At 42.8% G+C, this 22036-nt stretch overlaps 2 protein-coding genes across 4 annotated transcripts in view; both read left to right on the plus strand.

Annotated features, from left to right (window-relative positions):
* The window catches only part of LOC107396901 (gastrula zinc finger protein XlCGF57.1), a 68236-nt gene that overhangs the window by 28955 nt on the left and 17245 nt on the right, over window positions 1-22036 (plus strand). Inside the window, exons 1-3 of one of the 3 annotated variants that reach the window (XM_070548253.1) lie at window positions 13190-13454; window positions 13551-13713; window positions 13845-13947. The gene's annotated coding sequence lies outside the window, so the exon portion shown is untranslated. Of the gene's footprint in view, window positions 1-4035; window positions 4139-13189; window positions 13455-13550; window positions 13714-13844; window positions 14616-22036 lie in introns of those variants that run through there. The other 2 variants (XR_011519130.1, XM_070548254.1) reach the window with 2 other exon arrangements.
* On the plus strand, window positions 3885-9566 carry LOC107396899 (gastrula zinc finger protein XlCGF57.1). Its single transcript, XM_054748662.2, has 3 exons — window positions 3885-3904; window positions 4036-4138; window positions 7250-9566. The coding sequence occupies exons 2-3, from the start codon at window positions 4129-4131 to the stop codon at window positions 8926-8928; spliced, it is 1689 nt and encodes a 562-aa protein (XP_054604637.2). The 5' UTR covers window positions 3885-3904; window positions 4036-4128; the 3' UTR covers window positions 8929-9566.

The raw sequence follows: 22036 nt of genomic DNA on the forward strand, positions 1-22036 counted from the left end.
TGCTGAAGCGTGTGACTCGAATCTGTGCTCTGCTGCTTTGTCTATGCTTCCCGGACCCCGGCTAGCAGACGCCGGTTCAGTCAGCTCGGACGTGCTGTGTGAACCGCAATATTGCAGCGCTTTCGAGACCACAGTAACCGGCCGGGCTATCCATCATTCAGGTGTCTAGTTGGCCCGAATTCTGCTCAGAACCAACACTCAACTGCTGTCTCCATTCCTCCAGCTCAAGCCTGGCAACTCGATGCAGGGACTTCCGTGCTCTTCTCCTATGCTGTTTCCGGCCATGAGAGCGCTACTCCATTAGCTAGTTGCTGAGGCTTTCTGTTCCTGCGGCCGTTAAAGAAGTTCAAGTTCAAGAAAATGCAATGGTGATCTGAAATATAAACGTCCTCAGGACAAACACTGTCAGCTTTTAGACTCAGGGTAAAAACAAGGTCCAGAGTGTGCCCCCTGGTGTGTGTGGGGCCAGAAACATGCTGGGTAAAGCTAAAGCTTTAACACTTCCTCTTCCGGTCGGTAACAAGATGGCGCCTGTGCTTGGCTTAGCCGCAGTCACCGGCCACTTTTTCAAACTTTTCTCCACTAACCTCTTCTTTTCCACCTTGCTCCTGTCTGTGATCCTCTTCAGTAGTGTCCCTGCTACCATCTCCTATGATCACCAGACTATTTTATCCTTCCGTTCGTTCACGTACGCCCAAGATGCACCGAGGACGTACCTCCCTCTTTGTTTACCTGAGTGGCGCACTGGCGCGGAGCTAAACAATGATCCCAACCTGCACGCCTCCAGCTATGTTTATCCGGTCCCAGGAAAACGTCGGAGGAAAAAAGGTAAACGAGCAGGAATCCAGGTGAGAATAAGACTTTTCTTAAAGCGTGGTTTATCTAGTAAACATCGGGGTGATCTTCTGGCTTCTCTTCTTTTGTTTGGTGACCTGAGCGCCACTTTCGCATTCCCGCCAGGTCGCGTTGCGGCGCGATTTCTCCGTCCAAGTTTTTTAAGGTCGGCTTATCCTCATTTTTCAGTGGTTTCCCCTCCTGTTCCCTCCATAAGTGGTTTTTATAAACACCGTGGATCTAACCCTGCTAATTTACGTCCACTAACTCCAGCTGTTTGTGTAGCTTCTGATTCCTCCACCTCACTCAGCATGGCTCTATTTAATACCGGCTGTGTGAACAATAAGTCCTTCCTGCTCAATGATCTAATTCTCTCTAAAAACCTGGATTTTCTGTTTCTGACTGAAGTTTGGCAGCAAATATCTGATTATTCTGGTCTGATTGAACTCTGCCCGAGTGGTTATTCTTTTCTTAGCCAGCCCCGGGGTTCTGGTCGTGGTGGAGGCCTAGCTGTTGTTTTCAGAGACCATCTTCCATGTAGCTCTACAACCTCTGGTCACTTTGCTTCCTTTGAACTGCAGCTGATTAAAGTCGGGCGGAAGGACCCGTTCTACTGTGCCGTGGTCTATCGTCCACCTGGTCCAAACAGTTCTTTCCTTCAGGAGTTTAGTGACTTTCTATCCTCCACTGTGAAGCTGTCCAGACTGGCGATTGTTGGTGACTTTAACATCCATGTTGATGATCCCTCTGATCACTTTGCCATGAATTTCTCCAGCCTTATGGACTCCTTCAGCTTTACCCAGCATGTTTCTGGTCCCACACACACCAGGGGGCACACTCTAGACCTTGCTTTTACCCTGAGTCTAAATGATGACAGTATTTGTCCTGAGGATGTTTATATTTCAGAGCATTCTTGAAGGCATCATCACTGGAGCGCTAGCTGTGCTCCTACGCTGCAACCTGCTGAAATACGACAGACTAACTTTTATTATTGTCCTGTGTACTTTTATGAGTCAAGCAGGAAGTTCCATTATGTTTTATATGTTTGAGCGTTGCTTCATGCTGACTGCACCGTGCATAATTCACTCTTGTTAAGACTAATAGTGTCTGATCAGTGATACATGTAACTGGTCTATGTGAACACGTGCTACTGGATGGTATAAAAGCTGTTTATTAATTTAAAATGTTTCACATAAACTGACACATCTCGTTTCCCTGCTTCTTCACACACACACACACACACACACACACACACACACACACACACACACACACACACACACACACACACACACGTTCTAGTCTACACTGACACTTTGAGAATTGATTCAGAATTGAATCGTGAGTTGTTGTAAGATTCACATCTCTAAAAAGTGTCTGTGAAAGTGGAAGAGATGGAAGTGTGTTTAGATGGTAAATGACAGAGTTCAGAGCGGTTCTGGTTCAGTCCGCTGTTGGATCATCAACACTTGACAGGAGACATGATGGTCTTTCATACATAATGTCTCGTGTCTTCATCTGTCTAGGGCTGTTATGATGGTTTTATTTTTGAATCATTTGAACATTAAATGTTCTCTGCAGACCTGTTGGTGTCCTCCATCATTCAGGTGTTATGAGTGTGTTCTGTTGTCCTTCTGGGTAAAGCAGCAGTTACAGGATGGTGGAGATTTCTTTTAATCGTTGTTTTTACCTATTTTTATTTTCTATCCTTTATTTTAATGAGATGAGTTTGTTTCACATAGATTACAGTTTACTCTGCTACTAAGTGTTGTTCTAGATCTTAGCAATGATGTTTATGCTTCATTATTTGTTTCTTCTTATTGTAATAAAACTTAAACTTTGCTGGCTGAATCCAGAAGTGTTTTCTCTTTAAGTCTCTGATAAAATCCCACAACACCACACATGGCTCCATCCCACAAATCTCCAACTACAAGAAGCTATCCTATCAATGTGAGGCAACATTTCTGAAGAATGCTTTCAGCACCTTGTTGAATCAATGCCACGTAGATTTAAGGCAGTTCTGAAGGTAGAAGGGGCTCAAACACTGTATTAGTATGGTGTTCCTAATAGTCCTGTAGGTGAGTGTATATATATGTCTATTATACATAGAATATTACATTTAGTAAACTGTATTTTAGCCCATCAGACCTCAGTGAGTGAAGAAAACAAGAGCGTCTGGTGGCCGCACCAAGCATTACATGAGACAATTTCTAAATCAGCACCTTCACAACACTTTTTGTTTTCTTCTCGGAGCTGCTCCAGAAAAAACAAAACAAACATCAAAGGTTTCTCCCACATTCTTTACAGAAATTATTTTTCAAGAAATTAAGAGAAAAACAAAATTGGTCACAATGAGTTGATAGAACATCACAAACAGAACATTTATTTACTCTTACGTTTGTCAGGGCTTTTGAAGAAACTTAAAAAAAATAATAAAAATGTGTGTTTTATTAGTCCCATTCTGAACACACAGGTGTGTTTTATTCTGCTCCAGCAGGTGGCGCTAGTGCACCTTTAAGCTGGTCACCGACCACCGGAAGAAGCAGAAACTGGAAGCTGCTAGCAGAGCTAGCTTGTTGTTGTTCTGGTGTGTGAGGAGAATATTTGAGGCTCTGCAGTAAAAATGTCTTCACTTCAGTCTCTGGGAGAGTTGATCAGCTAAAGCGACTAACTGCTGCTGCTGCAGAAATCTTCTCACCAGGCTGTGGAAACTTTCTTCTCCTCCTCAACAACTTGGTGGAGTTCTTTCCAGAACCGTAGAAGATATTCTGCGGTCTTCGTGATAATATGAGCTCCAGAATCAGGTTGTGGGTGAGAAAAGCTTTTCTCTAGACTTCCTGCCCTCTGGATCTGCTGCTGTTCCTTTGGCCTCTCTGAGAAACGCGCTCGTTTTGCTGCTTTCATCAGATTGAAGAGGTTCCCTCTATCAGACTCGCTCATCTGAGTTGGTCATGATGCAGGATCGCTGCTCGCTCTCTCATCCATCCTGCTCACCCTCTCCGACGGAAAAGCCCCGAATCTGAATGTGACTCTGGAGGAAAAAGCGGTTAGCTGTACTCCGTGAACTCTGGTGAGCAAAGGTCCTCTTTTCCAGACTGGATCTGTCCTCAGCTGATCAGAACCAAAGCGTTGGATCTTTAATCTCCTGCGTTGTTCTGAAGCAGCATCTTAATCAGCTCTCCTGCTTTGTTTCTATTGCAGCTGTTAGCTAAACACGGCTAAAGAAAACCTGCTACCACTTCAGGATCTGGGACTGATTCATCGTGTGTTCTTCACCACCTGGACCTGGACAGCATGGACACAGGTACTGGTGCACACCAAACCATCAGCACTCCCACATCCATAATCCAGCATCTCTGTACAGATGGTCTCTGCAGACAGACTTCAGTGATGCACAAACACAAGAAAACATCAACATCGGCTCCTGAAACCAGAAATCAGCTCCATCTCTTCTTTCTGTCAGCATTCAACCAGTTACCTCATTCCTTCAGTCATGACCACTTAGCTAAGCTAACATGTTTTTATGTTTTATTTCAACCGGACAGTGATAACAGACACTTGTAATGTGTGCAAACTGGGCATTCAGAATGCTGGAAGAGACGGCTGCATGATGAGCAGCCTTCACAACAAACTAGTTCCTCCTCAGTGACGTGCGGTCAGGCTCATGACTGGGGAGGCTCCTGCACGTCTCATATGTACAAATATATTAGCCCAAAAGAGAGCTAGCATTTTTATTTAGACATTAATTAGAACCTTTGATTGTAAAACTTAAAATGGTCGATTCTCTTCTGTTCAACAATATCATGAAAAACAAAAAAACATATTTAATAACAGGTCAATTTTGATTATTTAATTCTTTTTGGGATTTTTCAGGAAACATAAATTCTGCGATTTTGACCATAAACAGGATGACTTCATACAGAAAACTAATGTATTGACCAGTCTTTTACTTGATATTAGTCATTATTAGTATTTTACTTGTCATGATGACAGATGAGGCAGTGCCTCACCTGCCTTATTTTTTCAACCTTTATTTTACCAGGTAAAATGTTTAAGAACATGTTCTCATTTACAAACATGACCTGGCCAAGAGGTCTTAGAAGGGAGTGCAAAAAAAAGTATATTATTATTAACAATTATAATTATAAACAATTATCATTATTATTTTTATCATTATTATTATTATTCATAATAACAGTAAACAAAAAATACAACAAAAAACAGATAAGCACATTACAGAGCAGGCATAATAGGCAAATTTAAATCTGGGTCTGAAAATTAAAGGAACATATACACATGCATGCAGAAGAACCATTACATCATATACAGGGAACTGAATGTGTGTGTGTGTGAATGTATGTAAATATGCTTGATATGGGTGATCAACAAGAGCAACAGTCAGTTATAATATGGAGATTTTTAGATCTAAAGGTTGAAATAGGTGCAACGTTGCAAGTTTAAGGGTGTTTTGTAAATTGTGTATCAGGATACTGTGGTTTACTGAGTCAACCGCCTCAAGCTTGGTTTGTGCTTGACGCGTTCACTTTCCGCTTGGTGATGCGGCTCGCGGCTGGAACGCGCTTCACAACTTGCAGCGTTTATGGTTCGTGCGGCTCGTCTCTGCGGTGAACCAATATTCTCCCAAACTGTAGGGGGCAGCATGGAGCTCTACGGCATACATCCAACACTACACCATAGTAGAAGTAAAAATTACTGTTGTTTACAACATGGCATTCCAGCATTTTTTAACAGCGTCCTCGTCTTTTCCGACAGTGCGAGCTATTTCTCTCCAAGAATCATTAACAACATGTTGATCACGGTGATCTCTGAGAGCTGAATCATACAAATGTCTGTATTTACGAACCTCTGCCATACTAGTTCTTGCCGGTCCGCCATGTTTTTCTGCGTCCAACCGTCCGCGTGGCTAGAAAATTTCCTAGGTGCGCTTTGCGGAAATTTTGGGCCGTGCGGAGGCGCGGTGGAGGGGCGTGGTTGTTAAAATGACGCAACTTTTCAGTGCGGAGCCGTGCGGACCTCGCGGACGCGTCAAGCATAAACCAACCTTTAGCCAGATCAATGCAGGCAGCTATGTAGACCTGCTTACTGTCTATTCCTTCTCGCTCATTGGCCTGCATTAAATCCCAGTTAACAGCAGCATCTCTACCAAATCCACAGAGCCAGCCAACAGTGAAAGATACGTTAATAAACAGAGAATTTTTATCAACATACTAAGAAGCGACGTTTTTTGGCAGATAAACTAAGGAAATGGCATAACTACAGAAAGAAAGAAGTCCCTAAATAATAAAAATTATGTTGTGTTATGTTTATTTATTTGGCAGACGCTTTATCTAAAGCGACTTACAGTTTATAACCTATAGGGCATGTTGTGATCTGTGGGGGAAACCGGAGTACCCGGAGGAAACCCACGCATGCATGGGGAGAACACACAACTCCACACAGAAAGGCCGCAGCCGAGTTTTGAACCTGCAACCTTCGTGCTGCGAGGCAACAGTGCTAACAACTGCGCCACCATGCAGCCCAAAGTAAAGGATAACTTGGACGTGTTTTCCCCCTTTTCTTCTTATTTTAATGCTTTGCTAAAGTATTGGATTGACTCGATATTGCAATCAAAAAATAAATAAAAACGTGATCGGAGCATCTCTACAAATTAGTGAATTTAAATCCTTGATCAGACTTGTTTCTGTTCTAGTGTCATGTTTAAAGCATTTCTATTTATAGATATGCTGTTACAAGGTAGTGAGTAATTGGAATGCTGACAAAAACACTTATTCACTCAAGTCAAATTTGAAAACATAACATACTGTGCAAAAGTCCATTTATTTCAGTAATTTGACCAGTTTCCGCTTTCCAGATCTGGATAAATTTGACATTGTACTCTTCTGCACTGGTCTGCCACATAAGTGCTCTGAGCTCCTCTTCAGCTTGCTGTCTGCTTGCATGTAGTACTGTCAACAGCAGACATGGTGAACGTACAAGTGTGAGAGAACGTACAGATGCTCTGATGGGAATCTTGATTGAGTGTTACCTCTGCAAAGTTGTCTGCACGTGACGTTTAAAATATCTGTGCACCTGCACGAATCATTAGCAAACTTAATTATGGGCAAATAAATAAACAAATCGCCTTTGTAAAAATGGCCCGTTGAAAGGCTCATTCTATGATCGATAGTCAAATAATTTGTCCAATCGCCCAAATCTAGTGTGTGTGTGTGTGTGTGTTTACATGTTGTCAACTGTTCTCTGTCAAAATCTGATCAATACTAGTATCTGTGTATTCACCTCACAAGAATTTCTTGTTTTTTGACTCAGTTCAGATCTTACCAACCTAAAGCAATACAACTGATATACGCGATAACATAAAGTTACACCAGTCAGTGTGTCTGTGTGTTTCCTACAGATGTTCAACAGGTGGTTCTAGTGAAAGAAGAAGCTCTTGAAGAACAGAGTGCTGGTGTGGACCAGCAGGACCAAGAAAGTCTCCACATAAAGGAGGAACAGGAGGAACTCTGGACCAGTCTGGAAGGAGAGCAGCTTCGTTTGAAGGAGGAGACTGCCAGGTTTCCATTCACTGCAGTTTCTATAAAGAGTGAAGATGATGAAGAGAAACCTCCATTCTCGCAGCTTCATCTGCACCAAATAGAAGACCGAGATGTCCCAACCAGCAGCTCAGCTGACCAGATGACAGCAGAAACTGGTGGAGGAGCAGAAACTAGCAGGAACTCAGATCTGAACTCTGATGAACAGACATCTGATTCTTCCGAGACTGACATTAGTGGAGATGAAGAAAAGGAGGAGGATGACTTAAATCTAGACTCTGTGTCTGAAACTAGAGACAAAGACGATGACTGGAATGAGTCAGGTGTTAATTCTGTCAACAAATCCTTTAGCTGCCCTGAGTGTGGTAAACGATTTCTCCACAAGTGGTCTCTCCAGAAACATGTGAGAGTGAAAGGTCATTCAGCAATAAGGTCTTCAGGCTGTTTTGTTAATAAGACATGTGTTAGAGTGAAGAAACATGTAGACTCGTGCTGGAAAGTCAAGATAGAATCAAAATCATTTAGTTGTGGTGACTGTGGAAAAACGTTTAGTCATAAAACAAATCTAAAAAGACACATTAGACTCCACACAGGACAGAAACCATTTGCCTGTGAACAGTGTGGACAAAGATTTAGCCAAAAAGCAAATTTAAACAGCCACGTAAGCATCCACACAGGACAGAAACCTTTTGCATGTGAACTCTGTGGGCAAAGATTTACTCGAAAGACAAGTCTAAACATTCATTTGAGAGTCCACAAAGGGCAGAAACCATTTGTCTGTGAGCTCTGTGGACAAAGATTTACTCGAAAGACAAGTTTAAACATTCATATGAGAGTCCACACAGGACAGAAACCGTTTACGTGTGAACTCTGTGGACAAAGATTTAAGCAAAAGGCATCTTTAAACTATCACATGAGTGTCCACACAGGACAGAAACCTTTTGTCTGTGAGCTCTGTGGACAAAGATTTACTCAAAAGACAAGTTTAAACATTCACATGAGAGCCCACACAGGACAGAAACCATTTGTCTGTGAGCACTGTGGACAAAGATTTACTCGAAAGACAAGTTTAAACATTCATATGAGCATCCACACAGGACAGAAACCTTTTGTCTGTGAGCTCTGTGGACAAAGATTTACTCAAAAGGCAAGTTTAAACGTTCACATGAGAGTCCACACAGGACAGAACCCTTTTGTCTGTGAGCTCTGTGAACAAGGATTTACCCGAAAGACAAGTTTAAACATTCACATGAGATTCCACACAGGACAGAATTTATTAACGTGTAAACTCTGTGGACAAAGATTTAATCAAAAGACGTCTTTAAACAATCACATGAGTGTCCACACAGGACAGAAAGCTTTCGTCTGTGACCTATGTGGACAAAGATTTACTTATAAGCAAAATTTAAACAGACACATGAGAGTCCACACAGGACAGAATCCTTTTGCCTGTGAGCTCTGTGGACAAATATTTACTCGAAAGACAAATTTGAACTATCACATGAGCATCCACACACGACAGAAACTTTTTGCCTGTTAACTACGTGGACAAAGATTCAATCAAAAGGCAAGGTTAAAGGGGTAGAAGAATGCATTTTCCTTGTTGTTGAATATACACAGCTTGGGTGGTCAAATGTAGCATACCACAACATCAAAGCCGTGCCTGACCTGCTTTCTAAGTAAATTAGAAATGTTAAAAATGTGAGAAGAAAACTCCTGTGCTGTGCTATGTTGTGGCCGTGAGGTGAACCCCGTTTTCGTTTCATCTTCCGACCTCTTTTGGCGTCTTGCTCTTTGCTCCATAAAAATAGTACATTAGTACTGGTTCCAAAGGTGGTTTCTCTTCTGAAGGTTCCACAGTTTTATAAAGATCGTTGTTTTAATTCGGGACTAGTTTGTTTTGAGCGTAATGACTTCGTACTGCTTTTGTCAGCAGTCACATCATCAATAAATACAAGAGAACCAGTTCCACTGGCAGCCATACATGTCCACGCCATGACACTTCCAGCACCATGCTTCACTGATGACGTGGTATGCTTAGGATCATGAGCAGTTCCTTTTCGTCTCCATACTCTTCTCTTCCCCTCACCCTGGTACAAGTTGATCTTGGTCTCATCTGTCCATAGGATGTTGTTCCAGAACTGTGAAGAAGGCTTTTTTAGATGTTGTTTGGCAAACTCTAATCTGGCCTTCCTGTTTTTGGGGCTCACCAGTGGTTTACATCTTGTGGTGAACCCTCTGTATTCACACTGGTGGAGTCTTCTCTTGATTGTTTACTTTGACACAGATACACCTACCTCCTGGAGAGTGTTCTTGATCTGGCCAACTGTTGTGAAGGGTGATTTCTTCACCAGGGAAAGGATTCTTTGGTCATCTACCACAGTTGTTTTCCGTGGTCTTCTGGTGTTGATGAGCTCACCGGTGCGTTCCTTCTTTTTGAGAATGTTCCAAACTGTTGTTTTGGCCACGCCTAATGTTTTTGCTATCTCTCTGATAGGTTTATTTTGTTTTTTCAGCTTAATGATGGTTTGCTTCACTGATAGTGACAGCTCTTTGGATCTCATCTTGACAGTTGACAGCAACAGATTCCAAATGCAAATAGCACACTTGAAATGAACTCTGGACCTTTTATCTGCTCATTGTAATTGGGATAATGAGGGAATAACACACACCTGGCCATGGAACAGTTGAGAAGCCAATTGTCCCATTACTTTTGGTCCTTTAACAAGTAGGAGGCACATATGCAAACTGTTGTAATTCCTACACCGTTCACCTGATTTGGATGTAAATACCCTCAAATAAAAGCTGGCTGTCTGCAGTTAAAGCACATCTTGTTCGTTTCATTTGATATCCATTGTGGTGGTGTATAGAGCCAAAAATGTTAGCATTGTGTCGATGTCCCAAGATTTATGGACCTGACTGTAGCACTGAAACTGCTCATGTGTGAAAAAATAAAGTCATAAAATTTCATAAACAGATGAAAGATTAAAAATTTGAGTTAAAAATAAGAAAAGGTTTAGGTAAAAGCAGCTTTAAATCAAAGGGTCTTTGGCTGTTTTTTTAAAAGTGTCCAGACTGTCAACGCTGCGTAAGGATAAAGGAAGATCATTCCAGAGTCGGGGTGCAGCAGTCTGGAAGGAGAGATCACTTCAACTTTTGTATCTGGTCTTTGGAACTTCTAGAATGTTCTGGTGTGTGGAGCTGAGGGCTCGGGTTGGAGCATAAGTCTTTAACAGTTCAGTAATTTAGGGAGGAGCTTGACCATGTAGAGCATTTAAAGTTATAAATATATATTTCAGTTATCAGCATTCTAAAATGAACTCTAAAGTTAACAGGTAACCGGTGCAGAGACATTAGAATAGGAGTGATGTGTGCTCTTCTGTCAGTTAAGTTTGTCTTGACGGCAGACGATAAATGGCCAAGTTTTAGACTAATCAGGGGAACCATGCTCTCAGGGGCAATGATCAGACATTCAGTCTTTTCAGAGTTTAACTGAAGGAAGTTCTTCTAGCCACCTGGTGATAGCTGATAGACACTCTAGTAATTCAGACCGTTTATAGAACTCGGAATCCTTAAACAGTGCAGCTGAATGTCATCTGCATATAGGTGATAAGAGACCTTATGAAAACAATCAAGTATCTGTCCAAGAGGGTGCATGTACAGCAGAAATAACAGTGGACCCAAAACAGAACCTTGGGATACCCCACAGAACAGGCCAGTAGAATCTCACATGATTTGGTTTATACAGACACTGTAACTTCTGTTAGAAAGGTATGAATCTAAACCAGTCTAGAACAGTTCCAGAGATCCCCACCAAGTCGTTTAATTAAGGTGCTGTGATCAACAGTGTCAAAAGCTGCACAAAGATCTAACAATACTAACCCCTCCTTTCCACGGGAGCCGTCAGCAGCACGTTGCTGCAGCAGCACGTCTTGCTCGCGTAAGCTGCTGCTTGGCCCTTCCCACGAGACGCGAAGCAGCAGGGGAGCAGCTGTCACTGACAGAGCACGAAGTCACGCGACCACTGACCCTGTGGGACCTCAAGCGTTGTCCAGACACAAGGAGCAACAATTATTGATCTTCTTAAACTGTTGCCTGTTATTTGTTCAACTTGCTACTCAGATGAAAACAGAGTCTCCAGAGTTGCTTTTACAGCTCCATGATCAGCAATTGTTATAGCTTAGTCTGGTCCAACATTAACATAAAAACGTATTAAAACTGTTGGACAGAACTTCCATATTATGTGTCATGTTCTGTGGTACTCTTGACCCACGACATGCAGAATCAGAGGCAGAAACAGGGAGGTAAGGAAATAAATAATATATTTTAGAATGGAGAACTCAAAGCGCTGCTCAAACTGATGCAGGAAGTACCAGGATGTTCTGAAGGAGAGACAAAGGTCAGTATCCATGAGAGATGAAATGGATAACTGAAGGTTTAGGCTTGCTGTAAGGAGGCGGTTGGAGGGCGTGCAAAGGAGCACTGGTTGGTCTGTGAAGATGGGTTGCAAAGGGGTCTTGATGAAGACAAGGTCCAGAGTTTCTGCGTGGTGAGCTTAAAAGGGTCAGGCGGTAGGGGCGTGGTGGAGAGCATAAAGCCAGGAGTTGGAGCTGCGTGAAGTGGAGCTGACGAGAGGTTCTTATGGCTGGAGGAGACGGATCCTTGAGGGGATAAGAGGAAGGATTATTTTTGGTCCTAGTCTGTTAGAAATCTGCTTCACAAAAAATTTCTACGACTTAGTCTTAGCTTGACAATAATTTTTAATCTGGCTCAAACTACCCAGATTGAGTAATCATCCGGCAAGGGTGTTCTTCTTCTTCTACTAATTCTTCTTCTTCATGTCTGTTTAAATGGCGGGTGGCAACCAACTCAAGGTGCATTACCGCCACCTACTGTGCAGGAGTGTGAGTCAGAGCGAGGAGAGAAAAATAAATAAATAAATAAATAAACTAAAAAAAACAACTAAATCCTATTAAAGACCTTAATTTTCCTAAGAAACTCTAGCACCAGTTTATAAATGGATTTATTACCATTCAACAATGTTCTCAAATCCCAAACACCATATCCTTTAGTCTTCAACCTATCTACAAATTCACCCCTAATTACAGTATACTTACTACAAAGACACAAAACATGTTCAACCGTTTCCTGTACGTTCCCACAACCACAAAAACCTGTTACATGTTTACCCAACATATGCAAAGTGCTACCGGCAAGGGTGTTCTTCTTCTTCTTTTGGAGGTTTAATGGCGGTTGGCAAACAACCAATGGTGCATTACCGCCACCAACTAGTGTGGAGTGTGGTCTGGAACAGCAGCCTCAAAACAAAACCAAGGCAAGGGTGTTGAAGAAGTCAGCTCCTAAATATCCCCTGGAGGATGATTGGAGATGAGCTGCAGCTGGCCCTCCTGTCTCCAGACATGCCCATCTGCAGACTCCTAAAAACATGGTGAGAGTAAAAACAGCCCGTGACATTATATCCCTCCTGGTATTTATCCATAAAATACTCTGTGTAGCTGTTTTGTGTGGCACCATTTGTAATAACCCTATTGAGTATGCTCCGCATTGTTTTGATATTATTTCTGTTGCTGTTTAAAACTGTCTTGTAGTATTCCCTTTTGCTTTCTCTAAATATGTTTATAAACTAATTTTTAAACAAAATAATATAAATATTATAAAATATAGAAAAATATTGTATGAACATTAAGTAATGGTTTGGACCATTTATTACACGTTTGGCTTATACACATAAGTCAGATTTATTCTGTTCCAGCAGGTGGCGCTACCGGCAGAAGAAGCAGAAACTGGAAGCTGCTAGCAGAGCCAGCTTGTTGTTGTTCTGGTGTGTGAGGAGAATATTTGAGGCTCTGCAGTAAAAATGTCTTCACTTCAGTCTCTGGGAGAGTTGATCAGCTAAAGCGACTAACTGCTGCTGCTGCAGAAATCTTCTCACCAGGCTGTGGAAACTTTCTTCTCCTCCTCAACAACTTGGTGGAGTTCTTTCCAGAACCAGAGAAGATATTCTGCGGTCTTCGTGACAATCGGAGCTCCAGAATCAGGTTGTGGGTGAGAAAAGCTTTTCTCTAGACTTCCTGCCCTCTGGATCTGCTGCTGTTCCTTTGGCCTCTCTGAGAAACGCGCTCGTTTTGCTGCTTTCATCAGATTGAAGAGGTTCCCTCTATCAGACTCGCTCATCTGAGTTGGTCATGATGCAGGATCGCTGCTCGCTCTCTGATCCATCCTGCTCACACTCTCCGACGGAAAAGCCCCGAATCTGAATGTGACTCTGGAGGAAAAAGCGGTTAGCTCTACTCCGTGAACTCTGGTGAGCAAAGGTCCTCTTTTCCAGACTGGATCTGTCCTCAGCTGATCAGAACCAAAGCGTTGGATCTTTAATCTCCTGCGTTGTTCTGAAGCAGCATCTTAATCAGCTCTCCTGCTTTGTTTCTATTGCAGCTGTTAGCTAAACACGGCTAAAGAAAACCTGCTACCACTTCAGGATCTGGGACTGATTCATCGTGTGTTCTTCACCACCTGGACCTGGACAGCATGGACACAGGTACTGGTGCACACCAAACCATCAGCACTCCCACATCCATAATCCAGCATCTCTGTACAGATGGTCTCTGCAGACAGACTTCAGTGATGCACAAACACAAGAAAACATCAACAGTGACTACTGGACTCTATTAAACCACTGAGAGCTTTTCTAATAGACACAGAGGTCTACAGCGGTGATTCACTACGACATTTATCTACAGTTCCAGTGTAAATCACTAGGGTTATGGTGGCGGAGGAGTTAGGCGTCTGTCCCTTAATCAGATGGTTGCAGGTTCACTCTCTGCTCAGTCTGTTGCTATTGTTGTGTCCTTGGGCAAGACACAACCCTCCTTTGCTGCTGGTGGTGGTCAGAGGGACCGGTGGCACCTGTGTTCTGCAGCCTTGCTGTGAGTGACTCCAGGCAGGCTGTGGCTACGTTGTAGCTGATCATCACCAGGGTGTTAATGCGTGTGTGTATGTGAATGACTTAATTTGTTGTAAAGCACCTTGGGGGGTCTAGGACTGGACAAGGTGCTGCTTTAATCACAGGCCATTTGTCATTTTCACTACTTTACACGGCACATAAGAGCTCACCAAATAACAGAACTAGAGTTAAAACATTCTTGTTAACAAAAATAAAAATGAAACCTAAAATGTGAAAAATTATTTCAACTCACTCAAACTGTAACGAGCGTCCACAACAAAAACTACAAGCATTTTAGATGTTTTTGACTTATTTGTAATTTCTGGTTGTTGCTCGTTTCTGATGGCTCATTTACAGTGATGGGAATGATGGTGTTTAAAACAACGGCTGTACTAACAGAAGTTATTTCTTTCAGTAGCGTTTAATCTAATTAATTACTCTCCTATTTCACTATAAAGCCGCTTCTGTTACCGAGGAGGAAAGGCGTGCGTTACTACAAGGTGTTGAAGCTGTCATCAGCTGATCGGGAGCTAAAGGGGCAGATCAGGGCCGGTGAAGAACGAGGACGTTGTGATCAGGCTGCAGACCCAAGAGGCCATTATGGTCTACATTCTTTGAAGCCAAGAAGGAAGTGGCAGGAATTGCAGTTCCATCCTCATCCACTAGGGGCTGGCAGCAGACCTGAGCAATTCCTCATTGACTCTAGGGCTGGGGGTAAACGATTATTTTTAAAACGATTATTCTGACGATTATTTTATCCAATAGTCAACTATTCTAATGACTATTTAGATGATTAATCTAGCGATTATTTTTCGATTGCACAGTTAATAAAAACCAAAAAATCTCTAATAAATTCCTCAAAAAATTGATAAATTGTTACTGTAAGAGAATAAACACTACAAGCCTTCCATTTTGTAAAACACTGCTTTTATTGTGTTGCGGTTGGTTATGTTCTGGTGACGTGTAGAACTTGGGAGTGCAGGCTGCTGCCTGAGAGCTGGATGGAGACGGAGTGTCTCCATGCTGCTTTGTTTTGGTCACTTATGTGTGTGAGGCGAGTGGTGTTACGACTCTTCCTGGGGAGTTTGGCTCATGTGCAAAAAGGAAGGGGCAATAACATGGAATTTAAAAGTTAAAATGATGATCAGGTTTATTTACAACAACAACAAACATAAATCTTTCCGTCCACAGGTTGGGAATAATAAAACTAATTCTGCCTGTGGGGAATTAAAACAAAAGTACAAATAAGTAGGGATGTCCCACTGGGCAAAGATTACTGGGTTCTGGACCAAAATAAGGATCTCCAAAGGTCCAAACTCTAAACTGGGTGGTTAAACCAAACTCAAGGTGACATTTTAAACTAAACCGAAAACCCACAACACTCTAAATGTAATAAAAGGGAGATCTACCCCACAAAAAAGATGAACTCTAAACCAAAACATAAAAGCTTATCCAAACGCAAGAAGCGGTTAGTGAAGATGCTAACAGTAGCTTTACCAACGTTAAGTTCAAGTTACCAAGTTTAAATAAACCAAAAATACCAGCAGCAAACAGACCAGCACGGAGGAGAGACTGCTACCACCAAAACAGCTCTCCTAATGTCTGAAAGAAGCTCCTTTATGAAGGTAGAAACGCTCCCCAGGGGTGGACATTAACTTCAAAACCAACCGGCCAGCCGGGCCGGTAACTCTGAATATCTACCGGCCCCGCCAAGAATCTACCGGCCCCGCTGGTCAGCTGCCAAAACGAGTCAAAATAACAACTGAACCGTTTTAAATGTAATAAACCTTTATTTTGTACACATTCACAAACATAATAACGTATTCAAGTTTGAATTTGTTTGTTCCCTCAACAAAACTCGATTTTGTCGTCGCATACTTCTGGCAAACAACGCAGTACATCACCAACTCCGCTTTGCTGTACTCGAGCCATCGGCTGTGTTCGAGATGAGCCAGTTCTGCGCAGATTAGACCAGCGGTGATCGGCGGGCAGTGCATGCCGGTTAGATTTGTGTCCGACTTGACGCCGACTTGCTCTGACGTCATGCATACGTAGGCAACGATAACCTCGTGAGATCAAGGCGGCCGCAGATTTTGGAGCAAGGTGCTGCAGTTGCTCTCCCTCGGCTGCAAAACCTAGATGATGACGGGAAACACCTGGCTCTCACCTGATCTAAGATCTGATTGGTTCATATTTTGATCCAAACCTCCGGTGGTAGAACATGAAATGTTAGTTGTTCACATGTATTCTGTAAATCATGTAACGTTGATGATGACAACTATATAGGCCATAAAGAGAAATGTGTTTTGTTTTCTTTTGTCACGTTTCCTATGAGCACACTGAAGCTACAGCTGATAACCTTTACTTATTATTACAGTCATGTCTTCATATAGAATATCTGATATCCACAAGCACGTGAGGATGTGTTTCAGCTGCTAACGGGCACCAGAATTACAATTGAAAATTGAACAAGTATGAACGCTAACGCGATATCTTCAGCCATCGTCACCCCCGAGCTACACATACAGGGAAATCCAAGAGATTCAACTGGCAGGAACAACTGGTTCACACTAAAGGATTCTCTCTCTCTCTCTCTCTCTCTCTCTCTCTCTCTCTCTCACTCACTCACTCACTCACTCACTCACTCACACACACACACACACACACACACACACACACACACACACACACACACACACACACACACACACACAGAGAGAGAGAGGAAAAGAGCTGAGAAAAGGCAGAGGAAATGGAGGAAAAACTACAGCTGAGCCCTGATCCGAACTGAGCAGCGGCCGAATTTCGTGAGCGATTCGCTTCTCGGCGCTTCCGCGGCCGGTGTGTCCCCGGCGTAAACGCCGGCTTTCAGCCACTCCCCCTGCTGCTTCCATCTGCTCTCGTCTGTTTTCCAGGCGAGGCGCTGCTCAACTCGAACACGGCCATTCTCTGCGCCTCCCGTCTTCTTTAAACCGCCAAGAATCATTCCACCTACGCACACGCTTCTCTGCTTCATACCGTTTCGAACTGTCTCGCTTTTCCTCACCAGTTTTAAAGCGTTTTGCCGGAGATTTCATCAAGAAATCCCATCCCTGTGGTGGCGCGATCTTCCTGCGTGCTTGTGTGTTTCTAGCGTGGTTCCACTTCGTCTTTAATAGTGAACTTATAGTTCACGTGACTAGAACTAGAATGTGCAGTACGTGGCTAGAGGCGCGCAGGTTCACGCGCGCGAAACGAAAACAGCGGCTTCCTACAGGGCGGGGCCATGATGTAGGTGAAAGCCGGTGTGTAAATGACAAATAAGGCTTGGGCGCCACCCGGGCGGTAAGTCGTCAAGTATTTACCGCCCGACAAGAAAATTTAGCGCCATTGGCGCTCGGGCGCTTTAACGGTCCACCCCTGGCTCCCGGTGATGTTCTACATCTGCGGTAGAGATGGAGCAGCGCATCTGACCCCGGAAGTTGTTGTCCGTTGCCGGGAGACGAAGACGGGCAAAACAGGAAAGGAGTCTCGTAGCGGACGGACATTGTTCCGGGTCTTCGTTATTTGGCGGAGATGTTAGTGAAGGCGGAGAAGAGGGCGAACTAGAGGGAAAACAGGCAGATTCCTCCTCTATTTACAAACTCCTGGGGATGCAACAAGTGGGCGTGGTGCATCGACTACCGGATCTGACGTCGACGAATTTTTAGAATCGAGCCGTCGACGTCATCGAGGCTTCGCCACAGCTCTAATTGACTCCCATGTTTAAAATGCCCGTTTCACAGCAGAAACAAACATGTTTACAGCCTGGATCTAGTTCACACTCATGACAGCTCAGAGGGGGGTGAACTTTCTGTAACTCTTCTGTTTAAGTGTAATTTAATGCTTAAAATCTGCATAATTAATGAGCATCAGAGCCACGTGACTACAGAGCTAGCTCCCGGGAAAGGCCTCAGCCTCACGTTAACAGATGTTCGGCCATGTTGTCTCTCTGAACTTTCGTTTTGTCCTCTGTGTGTTTGTGTTTGGATGTTAATCATGGAATTATTTGGACAACGAGGGTAAGCTGTGGTTATGGACTGCACTAACAGATCATCCAAGCAGCATCTGCTGTTCCCGTTTCCCGCGGCCGCCGACGCACCGGCTCCCATGCGAGGCTGTAGTCATGCTGGTCACTTGTGGATTTCTGAGGGAGAAACACCGCAGCTCTTTTAGTTGACGTCGCTTTACTTTTGAGTCACTCAAATGCATTTTTCTCGCTGTAGTTTGCTGGTTGAATGGAGGAAAGGTCTTTGCGTTGAGCTGGAAGAGACTCAACGCAAAATGACAATTATGTTTAGTGGGAAAAAACGATTTATTTTCGCTGCAGAACAGTTTTTATGAGCGAGCTTCTAGCACACAGGATGCCAATCCCTACAGAAAATATATTTGACTAAAATGACGTTCAGGGTTAAATAGCCTGCTGTCTGTAAACGTGTTTCTTCTACCTTCATTTGTTCTTTTCAAATGTAGTTATTACATTTTATTTATCTTCAATTTTGTCTTTAAACCATATAAATATAATAGATAACATATCATGGATTAATTATTTATTTATCTGATTAAATATGTTTGTGGCAAGGTGGAGAAACGAGGGCCCGGGCGGGATTCGATCCCCAGACTCCCGGGTGAGAGTCATACGCTCTAACCAGTCAGCCAAAGGGACATCCCCTTGGCCAAGTAGCCAGGGCGCATGATCAATCGGGACATGGTGACAGGACGCTCACACTGTCACATGTTGAGCAAATTAAATCACCTGTTGTGATCAAATGTTGACTTTTTTACAAGATGGTTTTTATTTAACTGTATCTGACATGTTTGATTAGAATGTGAGAAGCAACGTTCTCAGAGGTCAGGTTTTCCACGACCAGTCTGAGTTCTGAGTTGCTCTGAGTCAGATCTTTGATCTGCTCTTTAAGATCTGAGTTCTCACAGACTATCATCCTGTTAGAGTCCAGCTGAGCCTCATAGCTAACCCTGAGCTGCTTCTCCAAGTCCAAACTGTTGCTAAGTTCTTCACAGACGGACATTTTTTCATGGAGCAGCTGTTTAAACTTCTGCAGATCCTCACACATCTGGTCTGATTTAGTTTCTACAGCCTGACCACTTCTCAGCGTCTGACTGAGCTCCAAGTTCTTCTGTTTCAGATCGTTGATCTCCTTCTTGAGATTTCCATTCGTTGAACTCATTTGATCTTTAGTTTTTTTGAGTTCTTCATCACAGGTCAGGCGGACCTCGTTTTCTTTGTTCAAACGTTTCTCTAAATCTTCACAGATTAGCTTCTTCTGTTTGAGCTGATGTTTAAAATCATTTCGCTCTTCCAGAAGTTTCCTGTCTCTGTTCTTCAGATCCGTTTTAACGTTGTCCAGCAACTCAGAGAGGTCACCGTTCCTTTTCTTAAGATCTTTGATTTCCTCCTTATAGTTCTCGTTAACAGTGTGCAGCGTTTACAAATCGATGATTTTAATCTGTTATGATCACAAAGATGTAATATTCTGTATAAATATAAAATATAAACCTGCAAGGTCTTTATTGTAATTATTCAGAAGATTCTAGGTTCTTTGCTTTTTCAGTGATCAACCACGATTCGTGTTACTTCAAAAAAGAGTCAAGTTTATAAAAGTTAAGAATTTATTTTACAAACAATTTAAAACATGACTAATTAATAAGCATTTAAGGTGAATGAGTGGAACTAAGGCGCTGAAGTAACCAAGGTGTAAATGTGATGCCGATCAGAGCTTCCTTATCAAATGAAGCTGAGTTCAGGTGAAATGAATTTGGAGTGCGTTAAGCTTATGAAGTTATTATCAACAAAATGCTGTTATGGGCTGCGTCTGTGAAGAGGAGTAATTGTTTTCTCTGTTACCGGGGACTTCACAAAACTTCGGGTCCTTGGAGGAGAAGAGGAGAGCAGAGGAGAGAGTGGGGGCGTGAGCTCCTGCAGCAACGAGGTGCATGGTTGCTGGGACAACGGGGGAGGATCCCCGCAACAAGGACAGACAGCGGCAACATCGAGGGGAGGAATCTCCGGGACGCGGATCAGGGATCACACCTGCAGCAAATGAACTAATTGCTCGCCTCACCTCTTCAAACCGTATTTAAGCAGTTCATGGACGCTCCGACGAGGAGCGACTCCTTAACTTTGAGCTCGTCTCCGCAGCTGCTTCGTTGTGCACATTTACTGGTTGGCAAATTCACTAAGTGTGATTAGTAAATAAAAAGAGATTATAACTCTGTTATTTCGCTTACGTCATTCTATTGGTCCTAGAAGACATTTAGACAGACGTGTGTGCAACTTAAGAAAGACAAAAGAAGCTACTGCTCATCTGCACTCCATTTGGAGACAGACTTCCAGTTTGTAAACAGCAGCATTAGAAGCCCTAGGCTATGACTTCTGTTGAGTGCCGATTTGGTACATTTGTTTTTGTTTTGGTACACTAAAAGCTCAAACCCCCCCCCCCCCCTTTCAGTTATGAAGTTATAACAAATGCATCCAGACGCAATCTCTGTGTTCTACTTGCCCATTTGCTGACCCATGTCAGGATCCAGAGGTCAGGGAGATCAGATGACCTCGGGCACCCAGGTCCAGTATTTTGACCACCCGGTAGCAACTTTCCTCGGTCCAAAAGATTTCAACAGGCAATACAGGATGGAATCAGCTTGCATCTCATGGATTCTCTTAAGGAGTTCAGCTTTGTTCTGTAGGAAGCGTTTCTCATCAGGTGCTGCGAGGCAACAGTGCTAACCACTGCGCCACCATGCAGACCTATATGTATGCATATATATGTTTTACATTGTAAAACAGTGTCGAGTATATATTTATGTATAAACATAAAAACAAACATGTAAATATAACTTCATTCTGAAGCTGTGGCAGCTTTTATTTTTCCGTGATGATCAATTACATGTTTGAACTGTTTTGATTCAGTTGAAAATAAAATCAAAAGTATTAGCTTTATCTAAAAATTCATCTTGTATTTTAGACCCAATCCCAACCAAACGATTTAAAGAAGAATTTTCTTTTGTTACTGACCCCACGTTAGATATAATCAATCTATCTAGACTCAGTGGTCTCCTTTAAAAACAGCTAACAATTCACCAAAGATCACACTGGCTTTTTGCATGACCTTTGGTTGATTCTTCATCACTTTCCTCTCTTCATTCGGCTCTTTTAAACCAATTCTGCCTAACACTGGAGATGAAAACAATTACTGGAATGAGTCGGGTGTTAAGTCTGTCAGCAAATCCTTTAGCTGCCCTGAGTGAACTCCAAAAAAAGTGTTTTATTGAAGTTACACATCTCCACTATCTTCTGATGTAATGTGCTAACTTTATGAGGTATTATGTTTGGATTGTTAAACACAATATTTAGATTTTGGTGCTTAAAGGAGTTAATTTTACCATCCTAATGTTATGGTTCTAATTGTTTTGGTTTTCGGCCTTGGTTTCCTAGTTATTGGTTTTCGGTTTAAGCTAAGAATTTTCATTTCGGTGCATCTCTATCAGTAATTCGCATCATGTTTTTGTGTTTCCTACAGATGTTCAACAGGTGATTCTGGTTAAAGAAGAAGCTCCTGAAGAACAGAGTGGTTGTGTGAACCAGCAGGACCCAGAACACCTCCACGTAAAGGAGGAACATGAGGAACTCTGGACCAGTCTGGTGGGA

Source organism: Nothobranchius furzeri, chromosome 2, assembly GCF_043380555.1.
Source record: "Nothobranchius furzeri strain GRZ-AD chromosome 2, NfurGRZ-RIMD1, whole genome shotgun sequence".
NCBI classification, from domain to species: domain Eukaryota; kingdom Metazoa; phylum Chordata; class Actinopteri; order Cyprinodontiformes; family Nothobranchiidae; genus Nothobranchius; species Nothobranchius furzeri.